The sequence below is a fragment of the Vidua chalybeata genome, chromosome 1 (genome assembly GCF_026979565.1).
Source record: "Vidua chalybeata isolate OUT-0048 chromosome 1, bVidCha1 merged haplotype, whole genome shotgun sequence".
Taxonomy (NCBI): domain Eukaryota; kingdom Metazoa; phylum Chordata; class Aves; order Passeriformes; family Viduidae; genus Vidua; species Vidua chalybeata.
This window is the reverse complement of record NC_071530.1, coordinates 97,226,459-97,247,520: the sequence shown is the minus strand read 5'-3', so window position 1 is coordinate 97,247,520 and position 21,062 is coordinate 97,226,459. Positions and strand designations below refer to the sequence as shown.

The window sequence follows — 21,062 nt, the reverse complement described above, 5'->3', positions numbered from 1 at the left end:
ATTTAGCCCTTCCTAAATTACAGCTCTCAATGATTATTACTGTCTTGATGCTTTTATAAGATCCAATAGCTTTCAACAAAGTAATAACACACACTGCCTCAATGGTCATAAAATATCAAGCTAACTATCATTATAAACAAAATTACGTAATTAAATTATAGAATGTATGGTACTATATTTATTATATTGATTTCTCTGAACCTAATAGCACACAGCAGGAAATATATAGAAATCTTTAAGGAATTCTGTTCAAAAAGCAGACATGTTGAAATGCAATTTAAAAGAAGTTCAAATGTTCATGAAGTTATTTACCTGCTATGAGACACAGAATTCAATTTGTAGTCTCAAACTACTTAACAAAGGGAGAGCTACTAATGTTGTAGGAAAGTGATAATGATCAGACAGCACTCAAAGCACCCCATCTGCTATATGTTCATAGGCTATAGGTATAAAACTCATCTGCATGCTACTGAAGAGAGAACTGTGTGAACAGGTGGAGATCTTTCACAAATGTGAAAGGAAATAAACCTCGTCAAAAAGCCTAGGATGTGAACAGAAAAGTAGTTTGAAATTCGTCAAGCTCTTTCTGCAGGGAATTCATGTACTCTCCAGCAGCTTTTGGACATAGATGGCAAATATTGCATTTTATTATGTTCCTGAAAGATGTTAGACAAACATGACCTCTAGGAGGCATATATTAGTTCTGTTGTCTTGATTCAATTGCCTTAGTCTAGAAATTAATTGCAGTGTTACCAACCAGCATATATGAACATAATTAGCGTCTTTATTATTCTAAGTAAATAAATGAAAGGAAACAAAGAAGCAAAGCATGTATTTGTTGTACAAATCACATGAATAATAATGTATGGAGGGTATCATTAGCTGTATTCTTTTAAAACAAGTGTCTGAATACATATAATCCAATATTTGACGAGCATGCTCTGCTAAATCATTAGTTACAGTATCTCAAACAAGTAATTCTGATACCTATCCTCATCCTTCCCTCATCCCCTTGATGCACAACTTTGCATTTTAATAAGCATGTTTGAAATTCAAAGTTGTCTTGTTCAGAGGCAAAACAAATTCTGTTGTGGATGTCTTTTAATCAACTTGGAAGGAGGAAAAAGTGCATAGATTCTTACTATAGGTATGAAATCTGACATTTTGTTCATTTGTCTGTTCTGTAAAAACCTGCAGTTGCACTCAAATTCCTGTACCAGATTTCTTCACTTGAGTGGAACCATGCCTTCAGTTTACACTGGGTATCTTATTCTGCAGTGTCATTCCCCACATGAAAGTGCTATTGAGAAGGTGACTAGTTCCAGGGTGGAATAATTTCAGATTTGTAGTTTATTTTCTTGCACATTTTCCGCATACGCAGCTTTTACACACCTGCGATCAAAAACAGTAGTTTAAAAATTACCTCAAAAACTTTTGAAAGTCTATTGAGCTTTTGGTTATGAATATTGTCGTTGAGCTTTTTTTGACCTGAAACTGAAAGGTCAAAGTTAATTTTACAATTGAAAATTCATGAACAGTGGCTATGTGTATGAAGCGTCTAAAGTCTTGCTGTTTGTGAAAATGGCAGCTGTGGCTGTGTCACTTTCTGGATTTTTTTTTTTTTTTTTTTTTTTTTTTTTTTTTTTTTTTTTTTGTGTGTGTGTGTTAAATAAAAACTGAATACCAGTGTAGCACCTTTGAATGTCATTTCTTCAAAACATATTGCAAGCGTGTCTACTTCATAGAATTCCTCTCGAGTTAGTCAATTTATTAATGCTTACTTGAAACAGGGATGTGAGAATACAGTTTGTAAAACATATAACAGAGTCTCACAGCCTCAGCATCTAGTTTTATGCAAGTTCTCTTGCCTGACCCATACAAAGGCTTTCTTTCAGGTCACTGAACAAAAGATGTCTCTTACTGTTTGAGCAAGACCACAGATTGTAATAAATACTATAGTGTTAATGGGTTTCCAGTTTTGTATTTTTTTTTGCACTTTTAAAGGCTAAAAGACATTGAATAATGGTGTCATAGTGTTCAGATCTCTATGGTGTAACAGGGGTTAATATATTAATCCTAAAACACCAGGTGTATTAAGCATTAATTGCATCCCATTCCACTGAGGTTTTTTCAAATAGTTACTTTTTACTAAAGATTTTCTGAAATGTATAAAATTTGGTAAAGATACCTCTTTGGACTAGAAAAACTAACCTAATAAGGTGGGTTTTTTTCATGAACTGCTTTACCTTTTCCAAGAGATAATATTTTTAATATGCAGAGTTCTTCATGTGTTCAACTACTTGCCCATTCTTGTTCTTAAAGGACATTTTAATGATGCAAGAAAAATTCACCAAAAGCATCAATAAATAAATTGGCTCTCTCTCAAAAAAAAAACTTCAACTTTCTGATGTACAGATTTGTAGTTTTTTCCTATAGGTTGCCACCAAAGCCGCTACCCTCAATTTGCAACATTTGAAATAATTTTTTGTAATTGTTATTGTATATGCCCTGGGGCCACTAAAATTGCTACATGATACTTGTATTTTTATACACAAAAAATTGCATTTCAGAAAATACTTGGTAAAGAAAATATGCACGTTTTCTATCATTTGTTTAATACCTCTTTTTATTATTTCTGAGCCTGTTTATCCCACCAGACTTGCTCTTGTGGTTCTTCTGAGATGAGCTTTAGATTTGAGAAGGGAAAACACCTGATTCTCTGTAGCAGGAATGCAACAACATGGTGTGCAAAAAAAAATTTGCTCCAAAGGCTGGCAAAACTGCTGTTTGGTGTGCAAAGGCCATACAATCACAAGGCAGTTCTGTCACATGACAATAGAAATCTAAGGTACCTGAAAGAGGCATTCTTTTATAGCTTTGGGTTGGTACCAGTGAGATCTGTTTCAGCATAGTTATAGCAGAGAGCTCTGCTGCTGTGTCTTGTAGGAAGGATAGAGAAGACATCTGAGCTACTCTTGTGCAAAGCACATCAGTAACAGGAAGCTTCTCACTGGATTTCAGCTCCATTATTTCTTACCACAAGTCTCGCTGTGTAAACTCTGCTGCAGAAAATGACTATTAGGTGGTTTTCTTTTGAAATTTAAGGCTCACAACTAATGGCTGCTTAGCTTGGAATGATGTACAAATTCCAATTAAATTGAGATGTGAAATGAAGCTTCTGTTGCTCTCCAACCATTTTATCTTCTCTCTCCTGCAAATCAAAGTGATTTGTTGGTGTACCTCAGCCCTATAGCAGCAACCTTGTTTGTTTACATTTCTTTTCACACTGTACATGGTCTCTAGCGTCTATGAATTTCTCTTTAGATTATTTGCTAAAGAATTAAAATACAATACGAAAGCAAATGCAGTAGAGGCCTCATTTCAGAATCCTATTCAGGTAATTTATTTAGTATAATGGCAGTGAAGTTTTATATGCAATGATAAGACAAATAATAATACACAGTTATAGTTCCATGAAAGAAAATCTGGACTAAGTTGGATCTGATTACACTGTTGACAAGTCTTCTAAGCAATATGCTGTGATTCTTCCATGCACATTTCATAATCCTTAGGCTTCTCAAGCTGCTGCTAGATGAATGACAAAAACAAATTTGGGGATTTTGGGGTTCTTTTTTATTTTTTATCTTCCCAGGTGATGTCATATCTAGAATTTCTCCATTCTCGCAATGGACAGTGTGTCCAATGTCTCACTGTTTTCATTCTTTATAAAAGGAAGCAACTTGAAAGATGTCATCCAAATGGATATTATACAGTAGCATACTATATTTACTGTGGAAAATAAATCAGAATATTCAAAATAATATTGGTTAAAAAAGCATTATGTGTAGACTATTAATAAATTCACTTTTTAGGAGCAGGTGCATCTGTTTGGTGAAGATTCTATTTCAGTTTTAAATACTAAATAATAGCACTAAAATAGTTGAATACTCATACGAAATAATTTTCTATTAAACTTCTATTGTACAAAACAATTTTCCATTAAACTTTACTTGTAAACCTGATGTAAAACTTGAAGAAAATGAGCAAATGTTAAAATGCAAATTTTTAAACTGAAGAAAAGGCCAGATCCATCATTTGCTGTTATATCTTATGTATTTCTAACTCAGTCCTGTGATATCAATATGAGGCTTTTTAATTATGTGTTTTGAGGCTTTATTTTTTTTTAAATTTACTCCATGATAAACCTAATGTTTATTTTCAAAATCTGCAAAAGTTTGAAAGATAATTAAATTTTTGCTACGTCCTTTGTAAGGTTTTGTTCTTTCATTGGTTTTACCTTCCTTTTTTATTTAAAAACCCCACACAGGAGCAGCAGTCTTGCTTCCTGGATTTTAATTGCAAGAAACTCATTAATTCTTGTTAGTAAAAATGTAGCTTTTCATAGTGAACAACATCCTTGAATCCTCAGAAGAGGATTATAAGGCATTTCTTTGTGCTACATATTGAGATTACAAACTACAGCCAAAGCATAGAGACTTTGTAATTACATTCACAGAGCTGACTTGTTTTAGGGCATTTTCTAGAGTCTGTAGAATATCTGTAATTTAGTATATAAAAGCATTTTGCATGTATTTTTATTCATCTTCTGTTATCCTTAATCCATTTTTTTACACTAGGTTTGTTTGTTGGGCTTTTTTAAATAAATGAAACACAGACAGCTTTATTCAAAAAAGTAAGGTGTTTGCAGTTTTAATGTTAATCCAGTGAGACTTCAGATTCTTCTATACCTTACTACTTACCACTGAAACAATTTGAAGTTTTTACCTACCTTTATATTTTTATTGAGGTGCTTACATTTTTAATGAATGCAAAGCAGAATATTTATAAGCAAAGGGAAAAAAAATTCTTCTCAAATCCTGGTTCCTCACTGCATACAGCAGAAGGGAAACATTCTAATAGCCCTAAGATATGAATAAACACAAAATGCTGCACCTTCAAGACTTTGAGCTCTCTTTCCACCTGAAAATTAGCCACAGTTGGTCAGCAGCAGAAGTCTCACAGCTGGAGGAGTTTCTTTCACATATAAATTGAATATTTGTTTTCAAAGCCTTATTTATATAGGTGCCACCAACCTGACTGTCTCCTTCTATCAGTAATTTTTTACCCATCATTAAAGCTGAAATGAAATCAAGCATCTGGATTGCAAGATTGCAATGTCATCTGGTCGGTTTTCCAGCTGGGTTGATTTAACCATAGGAATCCAGTGATAACATGGTAGAATCAGGATCAGTGGGCTCCACTTATTTTGCTCCCCCAGTACAGCTGGAAAGCTGAGAGCATTTTGGAGTTGCTGCCAAGTCTCTGTTGCAGTCAATATGCTCATTTTCATAAAGACTCTTATGCTCCTATGCCCTGGAAAGCATTATTAAATATTGCATTCTTGCCAAAACCCAAATGCTAAACACCTTTACATGCACTAAGTGTATGATGAAGCATTGCTCTGCTTATTCAAGGAGATGGGAAAGAGCAGTCAGATTGAGTGAAATAATAAGTGTAGCAATATATCAGCATTTTTTTCTCATCCTGGCTCCCTTACTCCCTGAACTTTGCTCTTACCTGTTTAGAGAAGGGAGGAGGATAGGAATCCTGAATACTGAGGAATTGTGCCTGTTCAGTCCCAGTCTTACCTTGTCCAACATCACATTTATTTCTTTGGTTTCTTCCATCTCCCTACTTTCTGGGTCCCTTATTAACTTATATTTGCTTAGTTTTACTAGCCAATGGACTGATATTATCTCATCCTACTTATATGCAGGTGGTATCTGAACCAAAGAGAAGCAAAATAACTTATTCAATGTCATTCAGAAGATTTGGTGTCAGAATTCAGCTGGGATTCCCAAATCTGGCCTATGATGAATGTTTGTTTTTGCCTGGATAAGTGTAAGGCCAAAACATGCCAGTAAAGATGGAATGACAGTATCATCATTAACTAGATACCTGCTCAAATATTTTCTGAAATGGAAAAATTTGACCCTGCATGTAAACTAATAAAACCATTTAATAGTATCTACACCTTTCCATGTCCTCAGCTGCCCGTTATTCAAAAGTACAGCTTTTTTTCCAAAGCAAATCTATCCATACTCAATCTTCTCCAGCACATATGTTTGTACACTTGTTTTTCTTGCCAATTTGATTCAGTTCCAAGGGTGCTACATTTTGCCCTGCAGCTGATGTTCACTTTAATCAGACATACTTCCTTTAATCCCTGACATCTCACCTTAGACACTGACCTCCCATGCAAAGTCAGCAAATGTCTCCTGACAGTTTGAGGATACCATATGTCCTGAATGCCCTTCATGCAATAATATTCTCAAACACATCAGAGAAGTTGAGCATTTCATGACTAACCTGGTAACATCTAAAGCAAGTTGAAGTATTCTGTGCCTTCCACACAGCAGTTTAATGTTAACTTCAAAAAATAATTGTACCTTCTCATTTTCTCTGCTGTCTGAGGCATTCTGTCGGTGAAGATGGGGAAGGAGAAAGATTCTCATATAGTAACCCCATCCCCCATAGATATACTGTGTTATTTCATGTCATGCAAGAGAGAAAGAGCTGACAGGCCAGTTACTGCATTTTTCAAATAGAGGAGGGAAGTGGCAATAACTGACAGCACAGCAGTGCAAAGCTGGAGTCTAATACGTGATAAAAGTAGAGCTGCGAGGAATTTCTGCATGATGACATATGGATACTGAAAGGGTGTATATACATACATATACATATATAATTGCAGTGCAAAGTAAAAGTTATCTTGTTCACCACCATTCTCTTCCCAATGCAGTCATTGACCCATTACTCCCAAGTGTGAGTCCTTCCATTTAGTTTAGTAGACGTTACATTACACCCCTGCCCCATGCACTCCTCTGAGCATTAGGGGAAATTCTCCTCAGGGATCTCAGCAGCCTCTGCTAATCTACTTGTGCTGTGTGTCATAAGACTTTCCCAAAATGTCTGGAGTTTCACACATGGGATCCTAGTCATAAAATTAAACTTCTAGGGCTAAAACCCATTAGTGTGACTAATGAGAACTTGGACCTGGGAGAAGAGGTTTTGACTAAATGAATATATTGGGGAGCCATTAATAGGACAAAATTAAATTGACTGAAACAGAACAACATTGGGGATGACAAGTTTACTTATAGCTATGCAGCAATTTTTATTGCTCAGCCAACAGTTCCTTGCTTTCTCTAATTCCTCAAACTTTTGCCTCTTTATTCACACACACACAAACTCACACACACTTATAACATATTTTATTCTAGTTCGCAATATTTTAACTATTTTGTCAAAAACATATATATATCAAATGTTTAAAAACTAAAGACATAATGTCTATGATACTGAATTTCAAACAGAACGGGAAGCTAATTTTGAGTGTTGCAGCAAATTTCTCTCACTTAAATTTAAATTCCTTCCTAATTTTTGTGAGGATGCTGTGAGAAAATTCAGTTCCAATGGTGGATTAAAAATATTCTACACCAAACCCTTTTTACTTTCTCATGTAATTGGAGGCAGTTTTCCTATCAGTTATCCCTCTAAAGAACATTTTCTTAATATTGTTATTGAGTAAGTATTGCTCATGCTCATACTTTGAATTGTTCTTACCTTTTTTTGTCAACAACTTCAGGCAGTAGAATTGACATTTTGCATTTCTACCCATTTCAAAGATGAAAAAAAACTGTAAGTGGAAAGTTGTGAATGTACTGCACTCTCCTGTATGAGGCTATTAAGCCCAAATATTGCAATGTATATAGCATTAAAATATAGGCTGTCACTTCCTGTGCAACTGTACAATATACAGAAATTTAACTGAGTTTTTCATTCTTTGTAGAAGCAACTCATAGAAACATTAATTATTCTTCAAAGAAAATTGCATTTTTATTTACTCTTCTTAATAATGTTTACTTACTTCCATATGAGTTAATGGTGTTTTACATCACCTTTTTTTTTCCCTTTTTTTTATGATTTTTTTTTTGCATTGCTTATTAAATCCCATGCAATTCAGGCACTTCAGAAAATTATTAATGCCCTTGACCTCCTACTACTATAAGTGCACTTTGCAAGCAAAGTGCAGCTGATAGTGATTGATGTCATGACCATAATAATATATCATGTTGAATCAGATGTTTCAAGAAAGCAACAGATGATTAAAATTGTTATTAATTTTGCAAATATGAATTACTTTGGCAAATAAACAGAAACTGAATGCAAGGGATGTAATTATTTACAAGCTTCAATAAGTAAACTTGGATTTGCAATTTCAAGGACAGCTTTTCTAGGAGGCAATGGCTGCACATACATATTTTGCCAGGATACCTTTAGTTCTGTTCTTTGAGAGAGGAGTCTCTGTCAGAGTTCTCATCATTGTGAATTTTGAATTGTAAAGAGCCATGGACCTTAATGTGAGGGTAGAAAAGGACTTCAGTAAAGGTGCTGGGAACATATGTCCAAGAGGACTATGCAGATCATCTGTGAAAGATGTTTCAGGCTGCTGCGTCATTTATACGGGAAATGAAATAACGATGATTCTCCTCTTACTCCTCTCTTATGCACAACCAGGACTGCTTCAGTATTAATGGATCCTCACCTCTGTTAAAGCCAGAAATTTGGCTTTGATTTCTGGATCATCAGAACTAAAGACTTTATTTTTTTTTTTTTTTCCCAGTGTAAAATCTTACTTTAACCTGTAATGTCTTTGTGGTTTTTTCCAGAACGATTCAATGTATACCTTATGCCTACACCAAATTTAGATATCTATGGGGAATGTACAATGCAGATCACACATGAAAACATCTATCTCTGGGACATCCACAATGCCAAGGTCAAGCTGGTCATGTGGCCTCTGAGCTCTTTGAGGAGATATGGACGTGACTCAACGTGGTTTACATTTGAGTCTGGAAGGTAAGAGCTAACGCAATGCAAAAAAAAGGAATAAATAAGTGGTGGGTTTTTTTTTTTTTTGAATAAGCAATCTGATAAGTTAGATATGCCTCTCTTTATAAAGCAAGACAGAATACATGGCCTCTCCCTAGACTTCCCTTTGCTGAATATTACTTTTCAATATATTCAGGCCAGTGTTTGAAATAAACGTTAATATGTCTCATATTAAAAATGAGCTTAAGCTCCCTCTGAATTTTATTTAACTGTGATTGAAATGTTATTCTTAAGGTTTATAAGTCTCGCTGTGCTTAAACACTAGTGTGGTATGATTTGACTACTTTTGATGGAGAAAAAATTAATTCTGGATTGTGGAAAAGGCTCATCACACAAGCATGAATGGAATAACTTCCATTACAGTGGATATTACTTTTTTTGGATGTTCCTGATGACTGATTGCCACCCTAGAGTATAATTGTAAGCACAAGTAGAGAGAACATTGTGAACTCATAAAGAGGCCAGCTCTTTTTCCTGCCTGCAGTTTTAATCCTCATTGCCATTTCCATCTTCAGATCAGTTTTAAATTTCCACAGAGCTTTGTTTTGCCTGTCTTTAATGCATTTCATATCTTGCCATTAGGTTCACTGCCTTTTCTGCATTTCTGCACAAAAATAATTTTGCATTTAACTCTCCCTCTGGTGGTGATTCAACTTGTATTTTATGGTTCTAGGCTATTTTTTTTATGGTTTGTTTTGGGTTTTTTTTATGGCTCATCATACTCCTTTATGAGGAGCCTGAATTTTCTGAAACAATCTGTGAAATTACAGATATGTCTACACTCTTGGGTTAGACACACTGTCTTGTTAAAAAAATCTTTATATGCCTTTTGATGTTTACTGATTCAATACTATTAACAAATATTCACAAAAGTACAGTTTATGATCAGAAACAAAATCATGGATCACAGGGACCCTACTGTCTAAGGGGATAATGGCCAAAATTCCTCTGCCATTTCTATAGCTGGGAGTTACCATTTTACCAGTAATTTGCATATTCAGACTGCTGTCACTAGACCATTTTGGTTCTCTATTCATTTTCTGTGATGAGTTCACCTGAAGACATCACTAGAGTTTTTTATTTAATGTTTTTTTAAATAGCAAAAGCTGACCCATGTTTCAACTTGATTTCAATGATTAAGCTGAGGGGCTTATTCAAATATGCAATTTTAGCATGAATTAGCATTTCAAGCCTCCTACAGTATTTTAATTCCATTTCAAGCCTCCTACAGTATTATAATTCCATGCTAGTATCTGAATATCATGTGCTCCTACAGTCCATGAACCATATGACCTGATGAAAAGTGGATTGTTTTCTTGTGTTTTATTATTATGAGATAGCTCTGCCTTTATCTGTCATGCTTTATTGTTTTTGATCTGATTCCTCCCTTTTTGATTGCCTGGGAGTACTTTATCTATCTAATTTGAAAATGCACAGAGTTTAAAAAAACAGGGCTAAAGAAAAGTTGGTATCTTCAATAACATCTGAAGGCTATATAGGGCAATAATAGCACTAATTTTAAAATCTGTTGTTGATTTGCTTGGGGTTTTATTTTTATTTTTTAATCAACAAATCATCTTTCTCATCCTTCTGAACATGATTTTGTTTGTCCCCTGATCTGCTAGTACCTTAATACAATGAATTCCTGATGTTTTATCAGAAGTGAAGCACTCATCCATGTTTTATGAGAATGCTATGCAGTAAAAGTGTTGTTGCTTTAATTTTTCCCTAAGGCTTAAATATTAAATGTAGGCAATTGCTTTAAAGAAAATATTTTTGAATAGGTTATTATGCTTTAGTGTGTTTTAGCAGATATCCAGTAGACGTGTATGAGGTTTGCATGAACATTAGAAGCTCAGTTTTTTATATTTATTTTACATCCTGAGTTTTGATATTACTTTGTTTGAGAAAATAGATACCTTCAATAACATAAAAGGACATATTCACAAAGAGATACTATGTTAAAGGAATTGATCAAAATTAAGCTTTTTGACAAATTTGTCTTTTAATAAATATATTGCTTTTAATTTAAATGGAATACGAACTTGGATGTACAAAACTGAACCGCTCATTTGTCTAATGAAATGCAATGACTACACAATTTGAAGAATGTCCAAAATACGGGAGGAATGAACTCAGATTCTTTTAATCTGACAGATTTTTCTGTTTAGTTTTGCACTGAATTGGAGTAAATATGTGCCTTTGTACTATCTATGAAGTTAGACTCGTCCTTATTTTTTTATTATTTATTGAACCAATGAAAGTAAGTGTTCCTTGCTCAGACATTTCCTTAATCTGTCTTTTTGTCTATCCCAACCCTGCTGAGATATGGGGAAAGAACTGTTTTGTGTGGCTTTGTTCAATGCTGGATGGAGAGATTCTCATTACCTAAAGTACCTGATTAGGGCTAATCCCATGAAATCTCTTCACCTATCAGAAAACAGTCATTCACAGCTCCATTAGGCACTACAATAGCTTTGTGTAGATTAATCCTGTTTATCTAAAACAGTAAATGGATCACAGCACATGAGGTAAGAGCATAGCATTTATGTTTTTAACATCTAGGCTTTTCAGCTAACCAGTCTTGGACTGGACCCAGGAGTTGTGTTGGTTTTGGAAGGGTTAATTTTCTTCACAGCAGCTGGTACGAGGCTGAGTCTGGGATTTGTGCTGAACACAGGCTGATAACCCAGGGATGTTTCAGTTATTGTTGAGCAGAACTTACACAGAGTTAAGGACTTTTCTGCTCCTCACTCTACCCCAGCAAACAGGCTGGGGGCGCACAAGGAGTTGGCAGGGAACACAGCTGGGACAGCTGACCCCAAGTGACCAAAGGGACAATCCTATACCCTATGGCATCATGCTGAGCATATAAAGCAGGGAGAAGGAGAAGGAATAAGGGGGACATTTGGAATGATGGCATTTGTCTTCCCAAGTCATTGTTATGTGTGATTGAGAGAAGTTTTCCTGGGAATGGTTGAACACCTGTCTGCCCATGGGAAGTGGTAAATTAATTTCTTGTGACATTTTGCATGTGCACAAAGCTTTTACTTTACCTGTTCCACTGTCTTTCCTCACTTTTACCCTTCCAATTCTCTCCCCCATCCCAGTGGGGGAGTGAGAAAATGGTTGTGTGATACTTTGTTGACAGCTGGGATTAAATCACAACAGGAGTTTTAATGTTTAATCATCAATGATTCACAGCATTTCCTTAGCTTATGGATGTAGATAATGTGTTCAGACACCTCATTCTCATTATTTTCAATATTGGATACGTTGGAGGCACTGTGGAGCTGACTTGCAAGGGTGCACTTACTTCTCTTCAAACTTTTGGGAGTGCTACTCCATGTACATGGACTAAATTAGTCTTTGACTGTCTCTGATTTTAAGCCTCTGAAATGGGAAGTGTGTCCTTAGAGAGCTGCCCACCCTAACTGTCCAGATGAAGTTGCTCTTAATTTGCAGGGGATTGCATTAAGTACATGCAATTTAAGAAACATGCCAGAAAAGTAGTAAAACAGCTACAAGTGAAACATTTCATAGTCCTGATCAAGTATGAAGACATCCTTTTCAGTCTCTTGTCCAAGTTACAGGATTTATTTTGCTAATGTTGTAAACCAATCACCATAAAAAAAACCTTAGCATAGTAAAGGCCATAAATAATGTTTGAATTCCACTCTCTGGTAACTACAAAAGGCAGTTGTCCAAGCTTTCCTTTTAGCAAAACAAGCTGTCTGAGGCATCTTTTTAGGACCATAAGAGGAGACTCCTAACAATGCAGAATTGAGACACAAAGAAAATTAAGCACGTATGGACTCCTTGTTCATTTTGAAATGTTTTTTCTTTCACTTTACTGTAATTTTGTCTTTTACGTTATTTTCTATGTATGGAAGCTGTCTGGTCAAGTGTATTAACTGGCCAGAAGTATAAAAAAAAGCAAAAGCTGAAGTCAAGTTAAACATGGTGAGAAAATGAGGGGATGGGCTGTGGAAGCTCCAGCCAAAATTTGTCAAATTTTGTGTTTCCAGCAGAGTAGAGAGTTTGAGGCAGAAGGTTTTTCTTGAGTTTTTGAGAGCAGAAGGAGCCACAAATCTATTACATACTCTTTTTTTTGAAATACATTTTATTTTACTTTGTAGACAAGATGTTGAAATTTAAACAATTTCAAGTATTTCCAACTAATTCATGCTGTGCATTCAAAGAGACTCATTGAACCACACTAAACTATTCCTTCTTTATTTGCCTTTGATTTTGGTTTTTTTGTTCATCAGAGAAAATTTAATGAAATATGGTCTTCTCTATCACTTCTAAGATCTTGAATCTGTTTCTTTGGTTAAGAAAAATATTAAGCTCAAGCATTACACAGTGGTGACATGAGAATTTCTCAGATTTTTTTTTTTTCCCAAGACTGATACATTCATTTTCTCTGTGGTAGATACACAGATGCTAGGGTTATCTGAAGCAGAAAGTTCACTGTTTGCTTCAGGCACTACATCTGACTGAAATGTTTCATTTGTCTGTCAGTCCTCTGTGGTGAATTTTGGTGTTAATATGAAATGTATTAGCCAATTAACCCTTAAAGCTCAGTCACAGGAAACATGCTCTCTTTTGCTTATGTGGGAGGAGGCCCCTTATGCCTGTGCCTTGTGAGACAGCTGTCATGGGACTTCATACACTGTTGTACATGTCTATACCTCCCTGAAGAGAAGCCTGCAATTCCTGATTGCTGGTGGATTATCTAAATAGTGGATTAAGTTTATTTATCATGGGTTTACAATAGAATTATAAATCATATATTTTAAATCATTCTAAATATCATTGAAATCATATGCTTGTGATAGAATTTTTGAGTCACTTTGGGTTGAGCAGCAGTATGAGCACTTGTGCAGCTTCAGTAAATAATTTATCATTTCACATAAATGTTAGCTCAGAGCTCTCAGAGCTCTCACACTTTAAATAGTTAAGTTTGCTAGGATCTTTTCCTTCTTTTACAATTTTGTGATATTTTCAAAAAGCCAAATTACCCATGATATAAATTTTCTGTGGTATTATGTTTCCTCATGGTTCCTTCACTTCTTGTCATATCCTTTCCACAAGAAGCATATATCTCCAAGATCTGAAAATAAAAAACTTTCTTGAAAAAGAAACATTAATCTCTTTTATGCATCCTACCTTGGCTTTTTTCTCAGTAATGACACAGCTGTAATTTTAGGGAAAGTGGCATTTCTTAGTGCTGAAAAGGTTTCATTAGTTCCTGTTACTTAGCAGTGCCAAGGTTATACTGTAATACATTGTAATTGTAGTTCCATTCCTACTTTTTTCCATTCCAGCTCTCAGTTTGCCTCTTGCCAAATTCCTGACCTGGAATAAGTTCTATGTTAGTCATTTGATTCACTTAAACCCCACTTTAAAAGGAGTTGAGTGTTTAACTCATCTACAGGACTCTTACTCTGGTTTTGATCATGGTACCTAATCTAAGAACTGTTTTACTACTAGAAGCTAATACAGCTCATTGTAAGTGATTTATATAGTGCTCATTGCATTTTCTCTCTGCCAAGGCTCCTCTCAGACTGCTCTAGCATTGATAAGTCAGAGAAAGTTACACCAAAACTCACATAGCAATGAAATTCTTCATCATGTAACTGACTATGGGAAGCAGAGAGAAGAAGGGGTTGCATTGTACCTTCTAAAGCATTATGGTTTTTTAAACCTTTTTTTGAAAATTTGCTCATGATATACAAACCTAGAAAAGATTTTCTTCAACTAACAAAGACTGCCTGAGCCACTTCACTGTGAAAGCTAATTTTTTATGAGAAAAACAATGATATCTTAAAAAGAACTATATTGAGAGAATTCCCTTTTTTAATTTTAACAGAAATAGATTGAAAAGTCAGTGACTCTTAGGACAGAGCACCAAGCTTCATAGATGATGTTGTGTAGCCTAATAATGAATAAATTTATAAATACTAAATTGATAGCAATGAGCACATCACCAGCTCATTAATTCAGCATTGCCCAAGCAATTTTCCTATGAATTTGTACTGAATGAAAGACATGTAGTTAGAAAAACAGTCACCCAAAGTTTGTCCAGTGAACACAGCAGATATGCAGCTCAGAAGGAAAGCCATTATCTCTGAGGTGTAGAAGTGGGTTTTATTGACAGATCACAGAAGGATCAGCGTGAGTTGTCAACTAATCACCAGCTGTCCAATATAATTTGTTTATTTGAAATGCTGCAAAGCTTTTTATATTTTTTACATCTTGCCAATGTAGGAATTGGTAAGAATGGTGTTGTGTCTGACTCATATATTAGCAGACAGCATGTTACGTTCCTCCTATGATCTTGGCATAATGTGAATTGTACCTTTCAGCTGAAGTGCTTAATTTGCTTTCTCCCTTCATAACACAGTCACCTCATAGTCAAATTAGGGCTTGTTTGAAAATATTTCGAGACCAGCCACCATTTAGCTTTCAGGAGGTTCTATGTGTGAGCCCAAAAGATTTATTTACTTGGCATATTCTAATTGTCTCTTTTTCATACCTATGCTCTCTTGTAGGCATGCATTGTTGGATTAATATTCCTGAAGCTGAATATGGCTAACAAGGTTATTGCTGTGTAATGTATGAGTGCAGAAGAAGCAGACAAAATAATTCATACATTCTTAATCACATTAGGATTCACTTATTGTTTCAACTCTGCATTTTAACCTTTGAATTACACAGTCAGCAACAGCAATAATTAATCTCATATGGCAGGTCTGGATAACTTGAAACATCCCAGCAGCAGGTCCTTTTATCTCCAAGAGGCATAATAACCTTTAACTTCCTACCAGAATACAGGAGGGCTAAAATAACTCAGATTTGAAACCCAAAACAATTTAGTAAAAAAAAAAAATTGTCAAAACTCAAAAGCTTTTAAATACAAAATACTAATAGATTTTGCAATGTTCTTCATTTAATATATAGATACCATTTAAAATAAAAGTGTCTATTTTAGCACTGAAATACTGTTGCATTTCTCCCCCAGCAAGGCTATTTGCATGAGCTAATTAAAAATGCTGAAAGTTGACGCCTAATTATCTGTATAGACACTGGAAGAGTGTAAAACGCTTCACAAAGAGCAATCCAGAAGGCCACGTTTTGCATGGAGAACCATGTAGCCAGCAAGAATGCTAAGCACAAATAAATCCTTCTTTTATCCGAAGCTTATGAATGTAGGATCATCAGTTGAGGAGGAGGTTTGAAATATCCATTATGCTAGGGCTGTGTACTGTACAAACACAGAAGGAAGTAATCAAAATGCAAAAACTGGAATTTGCACAACAAAAGAGCCTTGTTCATGAATATGTAGGAACCTGTGCAAACCTGTGTTTGCACATGCACACACATGGGGCATTGCAGAAGCATAAAGGCGCATGGTTTTATACATTTGTGGGCTTCATTGGTTGTCAGGAACTCTGGTTCCTCTGCTGGCATGTAGGTTTATTCTAAAGGTCATTTTAGTGTTGAACAGTTGTTTCTTGTATGTCTGATGCAAAAGCAATTGCAATGCAAGTTTTATTTTTCTTTGAGGCTTGAGTCTTCATGGAACAGGCTCCCCAGGGAAGTGGTCATAGCACCAAGCCTGACAGAGTTCAAGAAGAGTTTGGACAATGCTCTCAGGCACATAGTGTGTCCTGTGCAGGGCCAGGAGATGATCCTGATGGATCCCTCCCTGTAGCAGGCAGAGGTCCTGCAAGGCCTCCATGGCAGTCACTCGCCTAAGATAAGAAATGCAGAGTCATGATGAGTGGACCAAAGCAGCCCCTCTTCCGCCCTCAGACCCTTGTTATCTCTCTGTAAGGCTATAGGTCGTATTCTCCTCAACCCTGGCCATTGGACAACTTCCAGCACCCCAGAATCCTACATAAACTCCCATCTCTGCCCAGTTCGGCAGAAGAGCTGTCACTGGAAACCTTCGCAGGAGCTGCCAATAAAGACACCGCTGCAGAACTCCATACAGACTTCTCCTCTCTCTGTCCCTGCATCTGCTGAGGCACATAATGAGCAATGAGCTGAAATCACAAAGAGCTGAATTCACAAGAGCTGAAATCACTCCAGAGTTGCTCTCTAAGTTGCCTGCGGCTGGGAGCTAGCCTGGGGAACCCAGAAAGGCTGAGTTGATTAAGCACAGTGCTATCCAGGAACACCTACAGTGACAGCTGCCCAGGGGGCCGGACAGAGCCCTGGGACCCCAGGCCACCATACCTCCCAACTCAGCATATTCTATTATTCTATAAAATACCTATTGGCATCTTTTTGTTTTGCTTTATTAAGATGCATTTCTGGAAAATGTGGGTATCCAGTAACAACTTTGCTTCCAAAAGAGGTCAGTAGAGTGGTTTTGGCCATTACTGTATGGATAGCAGTTCCAGAAATACTTCTGAGTTCTAGACATAGTAATTGTGTGAGAGCAGAAATTCTAGCTTAGAAATTTCTATGGTGATTCTTTTTTTCAGGAGCTGTATGCTAACTTCTCATTAGTAAGTTAAGTGACCTTAACAACAAGAGCTTTATATGTATGTAAGTTACATTTCGCAACATAATTATGTTATATGTGATCTCTTGGCACCCAATACTGTTTTGGAATGTGTGTGCGTAACTGTGGAGGTTACTAATGTTTTTTTTTTAATTGGTGCAGATTTTTTTACCTTTGCTAATTTTTGCTTTCAAAGCCAATCAATAATCATGAAAATAATATTTCAATCTATTGATTAATTAATTATTAATTTCATTCATTATGTCATTGATTAGAAAAAGTCTGCTTTTCTGTAAAAAGCAAGATAATCAAAACCAAGACAATAATATTGAAAACAAACACAAATGGAGATAACATTAGTTTGCAAACCAGACAATTTTCTTGAACTGGTGAATAACTAGGATGTTTTTGTTAAAACATGGTAAATAACTCTGATAATATATATTCTTCACCATTTCCCAACAGCTGCACCATTAGTGAAATCCAAGTTACTTTTTGTGAACTTTTACTACTAAGAAAAATACACACAGAGAAATATTTTAATAACATGTATAAAATAATATAAATGTTTTCTTCCCAAAATATGTATATAACTAAATATGAAGACCTGAAAGACCTATCCAATTGACCATTCATGATTAGTTGTTTTAATTTTTTAAGGAGTGCCTGAATACAAATCCATGTGCTAAATTTCAAGGGTTTTTTTCACACAGTACTTTGCTAAGGAGAAAACAAGGCTAATAATTGAAAACCATGTCACAGCCCTCCTAGCATTACCATACTTTATACCCCCCTCAAGTCTTTTATTGCAACTAAATGTCCTCTCACTCTAATTTAAATTAACTAAAGAACTATTAAAATATTGTCACACAGGGGAGATGGAGAGCACTTTACAGGCAGTGCCTACTCAGTAGCATTCTGGAAAATCAGGCTATTTGGTCCCACCAGCTCCTTTAATCTTCCACTTATTTATAATGTACCAAAGGAAGGTTTGCCCCTTAGCCCCTGTAGAGGAAATGCTATTAGCTACTCTGTCCCTCTTAATGGTACTTCTTTGCTATCACAGTAAGTTATTACTATTATTGCACTATTAATAATGCTGTACTCTGTGGTGTGTGATTTATTTCTGCTGTGAGTGGTCATTTGTCACATATTTTCTAAAAAGCTTCCATCTTATTAGAAAGAGGGGAGGGAGAAGTAGCATCTAATGGAATCTCTCAATCTCGGCTGCTCCAAACATCATTTGATCTTTCTGACTTTTTGGAAGAAAACTCAGTCAGTGCTATAATTCACTGAAATCTTTCATCTACTTGATTATCCTGTCAGTGGCAAAAAAGTCAAATATAACATTGTATTCGCATGGCTTGCTTGAACCAGTATATCTAAGCAGATTTTCACATTTTTTTAACCATTATTTTTAATAATTCTCTGTCCAACTTGAAAAATATTCCCTCTTTAAAATGATACTTTACATGGTTCCTGATACACTTTCTGAAAACATTTTGAGATGAATGGCTGGAAGGATTTTATTTACCTGAAATGGCTGAAATTTCATCAGGTTGATTATAAAGGTAAATAGAAATTATCATTACTTATTGCATTTATTAGTATGCAATACTTAAAAACTCAAAAACATTTGAAACTGTCTTACCATAAGTATAATTTATGGTCAGGAATGGGATTAAGGGCAGAAAACTATATAGTCTTGGGGATGATTCAGTGGAAAACCCTGAAGTTCTTTCAGATGAGGGTGCCAACCCTTTATTTAATGATAGGAAAGCTGGATCATGTGTATCTGTGCTCATCTAATATTCTGCCACTGCCACCAGAGAACAAGGAGCAACAGCAGTGATGCAAACCAGCCTCTGAAGAGGACCTGGGCAGGAGTGTGCTGAAGCTGGTTTGCAACACAAAACAGCAAGTGGACCAGCTTGCTGTGACTAAGAGAAATTGAAAAGTTGGTGAAAATAGCAGGGAAAATTTGTGGCGGTGGGACAACAGAAAGGGCTAAGCACGTGGAATAGGAAATAGGGATGTGGTAATTAAATACAAATGGGCTGGTAAGACAGAATTTGATAGGGAGAGACTTCTTAAAAAATCGAGAAGGTAGCTGGGTTTGGAAATGTGTATCATTTAAGGAGTAGTATCTAATCAGAAAGTGGGGAAGATATGAGCGAAAGTAGTAAGAAGATGTCCAGGATAAGTGTCTGTCATTAGCAGATGTTGACAAAACAACCTCAAATACTTCATTTCACAGGTACTTAGCCTTTTTTACCGGATGCTTCTTTAGGGCCCATGAGACCAATTTCTCAGAGAGGAAGGAAAAAAAAAAGAAAAAAATGTATGATTAGCTCTCAGCTTTAGAAGCACAGATAAAATGGAGGACAGCCAAGAAAAAGTGTTCTGTACACATGGAAGTAGTGTCAAAAGCTGCTTAAAGGGACCATCAGTGGAATAAAAGCAGAAAGCAATATACAGAAATGAAAATATATATTAGCATTCATCTGGAGATTAACATTCTGTCTATGATATAAAGAATACCTGTAATATAAATGTTCCAGATTAACAAAATGGGGAAATGCTATAAAAGACTTTTCCAGTGTTACCAAGGATATTCAAAATGGTTTTAATGGTATATGTGAAATAGCCACAAACATGCCCTTGCTGTTATGTGTAAGTGTCTGGGAAAGGCAAGGTCACCTTTTGCTACATAAGAACCATGAATATACATTATCATTCTGCACATAAGGGATTTATACCCCTTCTCTTTTGCCCCCAGTACTGCTTTCTGTTTGGGTAGCAGTATTTAAATTTTTGGTGAAGCAGTAGGTATTGTATCCATAGTTCATGAGGTTTTTAAACCTGGCATACAGAATAATGGACAGAAGGGATTGGCATATTCCAGTGTTCTGAGCAGTTCCATGTTATAAATTTCTTATAAAAGTATTGTTAAGTCAGTGTAGAGCAGTAGAAGCCTAAATTCTGGAATATTGAACTTGACAAATAAACTCCAGTATAAGAGAAGCTTGTTAGTATTTTTTTTTTTTCACAGCAAAGGATGATTGCTTTTTTCATTTTGCTTTCAAACAATGCCCCAGGTTCCCTGGGCAGAGAGTAGGCATGCTGTGCTTAAAAATTTTATGCATTAGACAAGATGGATTTCATACTTTTAGATTATTCTAGCCCAATTTTTTTTTTTTTCAGTCTTTGTTTTCCCCCTTTTCGGCAGACTTGTTAAGGTGCATTTCTTGTCAGTTAATAGTATGGTCTGCCAAGAACTGGTCTGAGGGAATATTAAATGGTGCCACATGAACACAATGACCACAGTTCTCGCCATTGTTGTTTAAACATATTCAGTTTAAGCAAAATTGTCACTAAAGGTAGCATAAAATGTGTCTTTAGCCAATACTGCATCAGTTGTTTCACACAGGACTCATAGTAGATACTCAACAAAAAGAATCTAATCAGCATAACTGATTGATATTAATCATGTGGAAATGCACATTTTTCAAAACGTCAGAAAATGGCCATTGCATCCCATGAAGTTTTAGACAGGAGATATTATATATGGTACTATAGGAAAATATGT

At 35.7% G+C, this 21,062-nt stretch overlaps 1 protein-coding gene across 2 annotated transcripts in view; it reads left to right on the top strand.

The window, feature by feature from the left end:
* Positions 1-21,062, top strand: part of DOK6 (docking protein 6) — a 245,480-nt gene that overhangs the window by 149,263 nt on the left and 75,155 nt on the right. For both annotated transcript variants that reach the window (XM_053961778.1, XM_053961788.1), the window contains one exon: positions 8,733-8,922. In XM_053961778.1, coding sequence (XP_053817753.1) covers positions 8,733-8,922 — 190 coding nt within the window. The remainder of the gene's footprint in view (positions 1-8,732; positions 8,923-21,062) is intronic.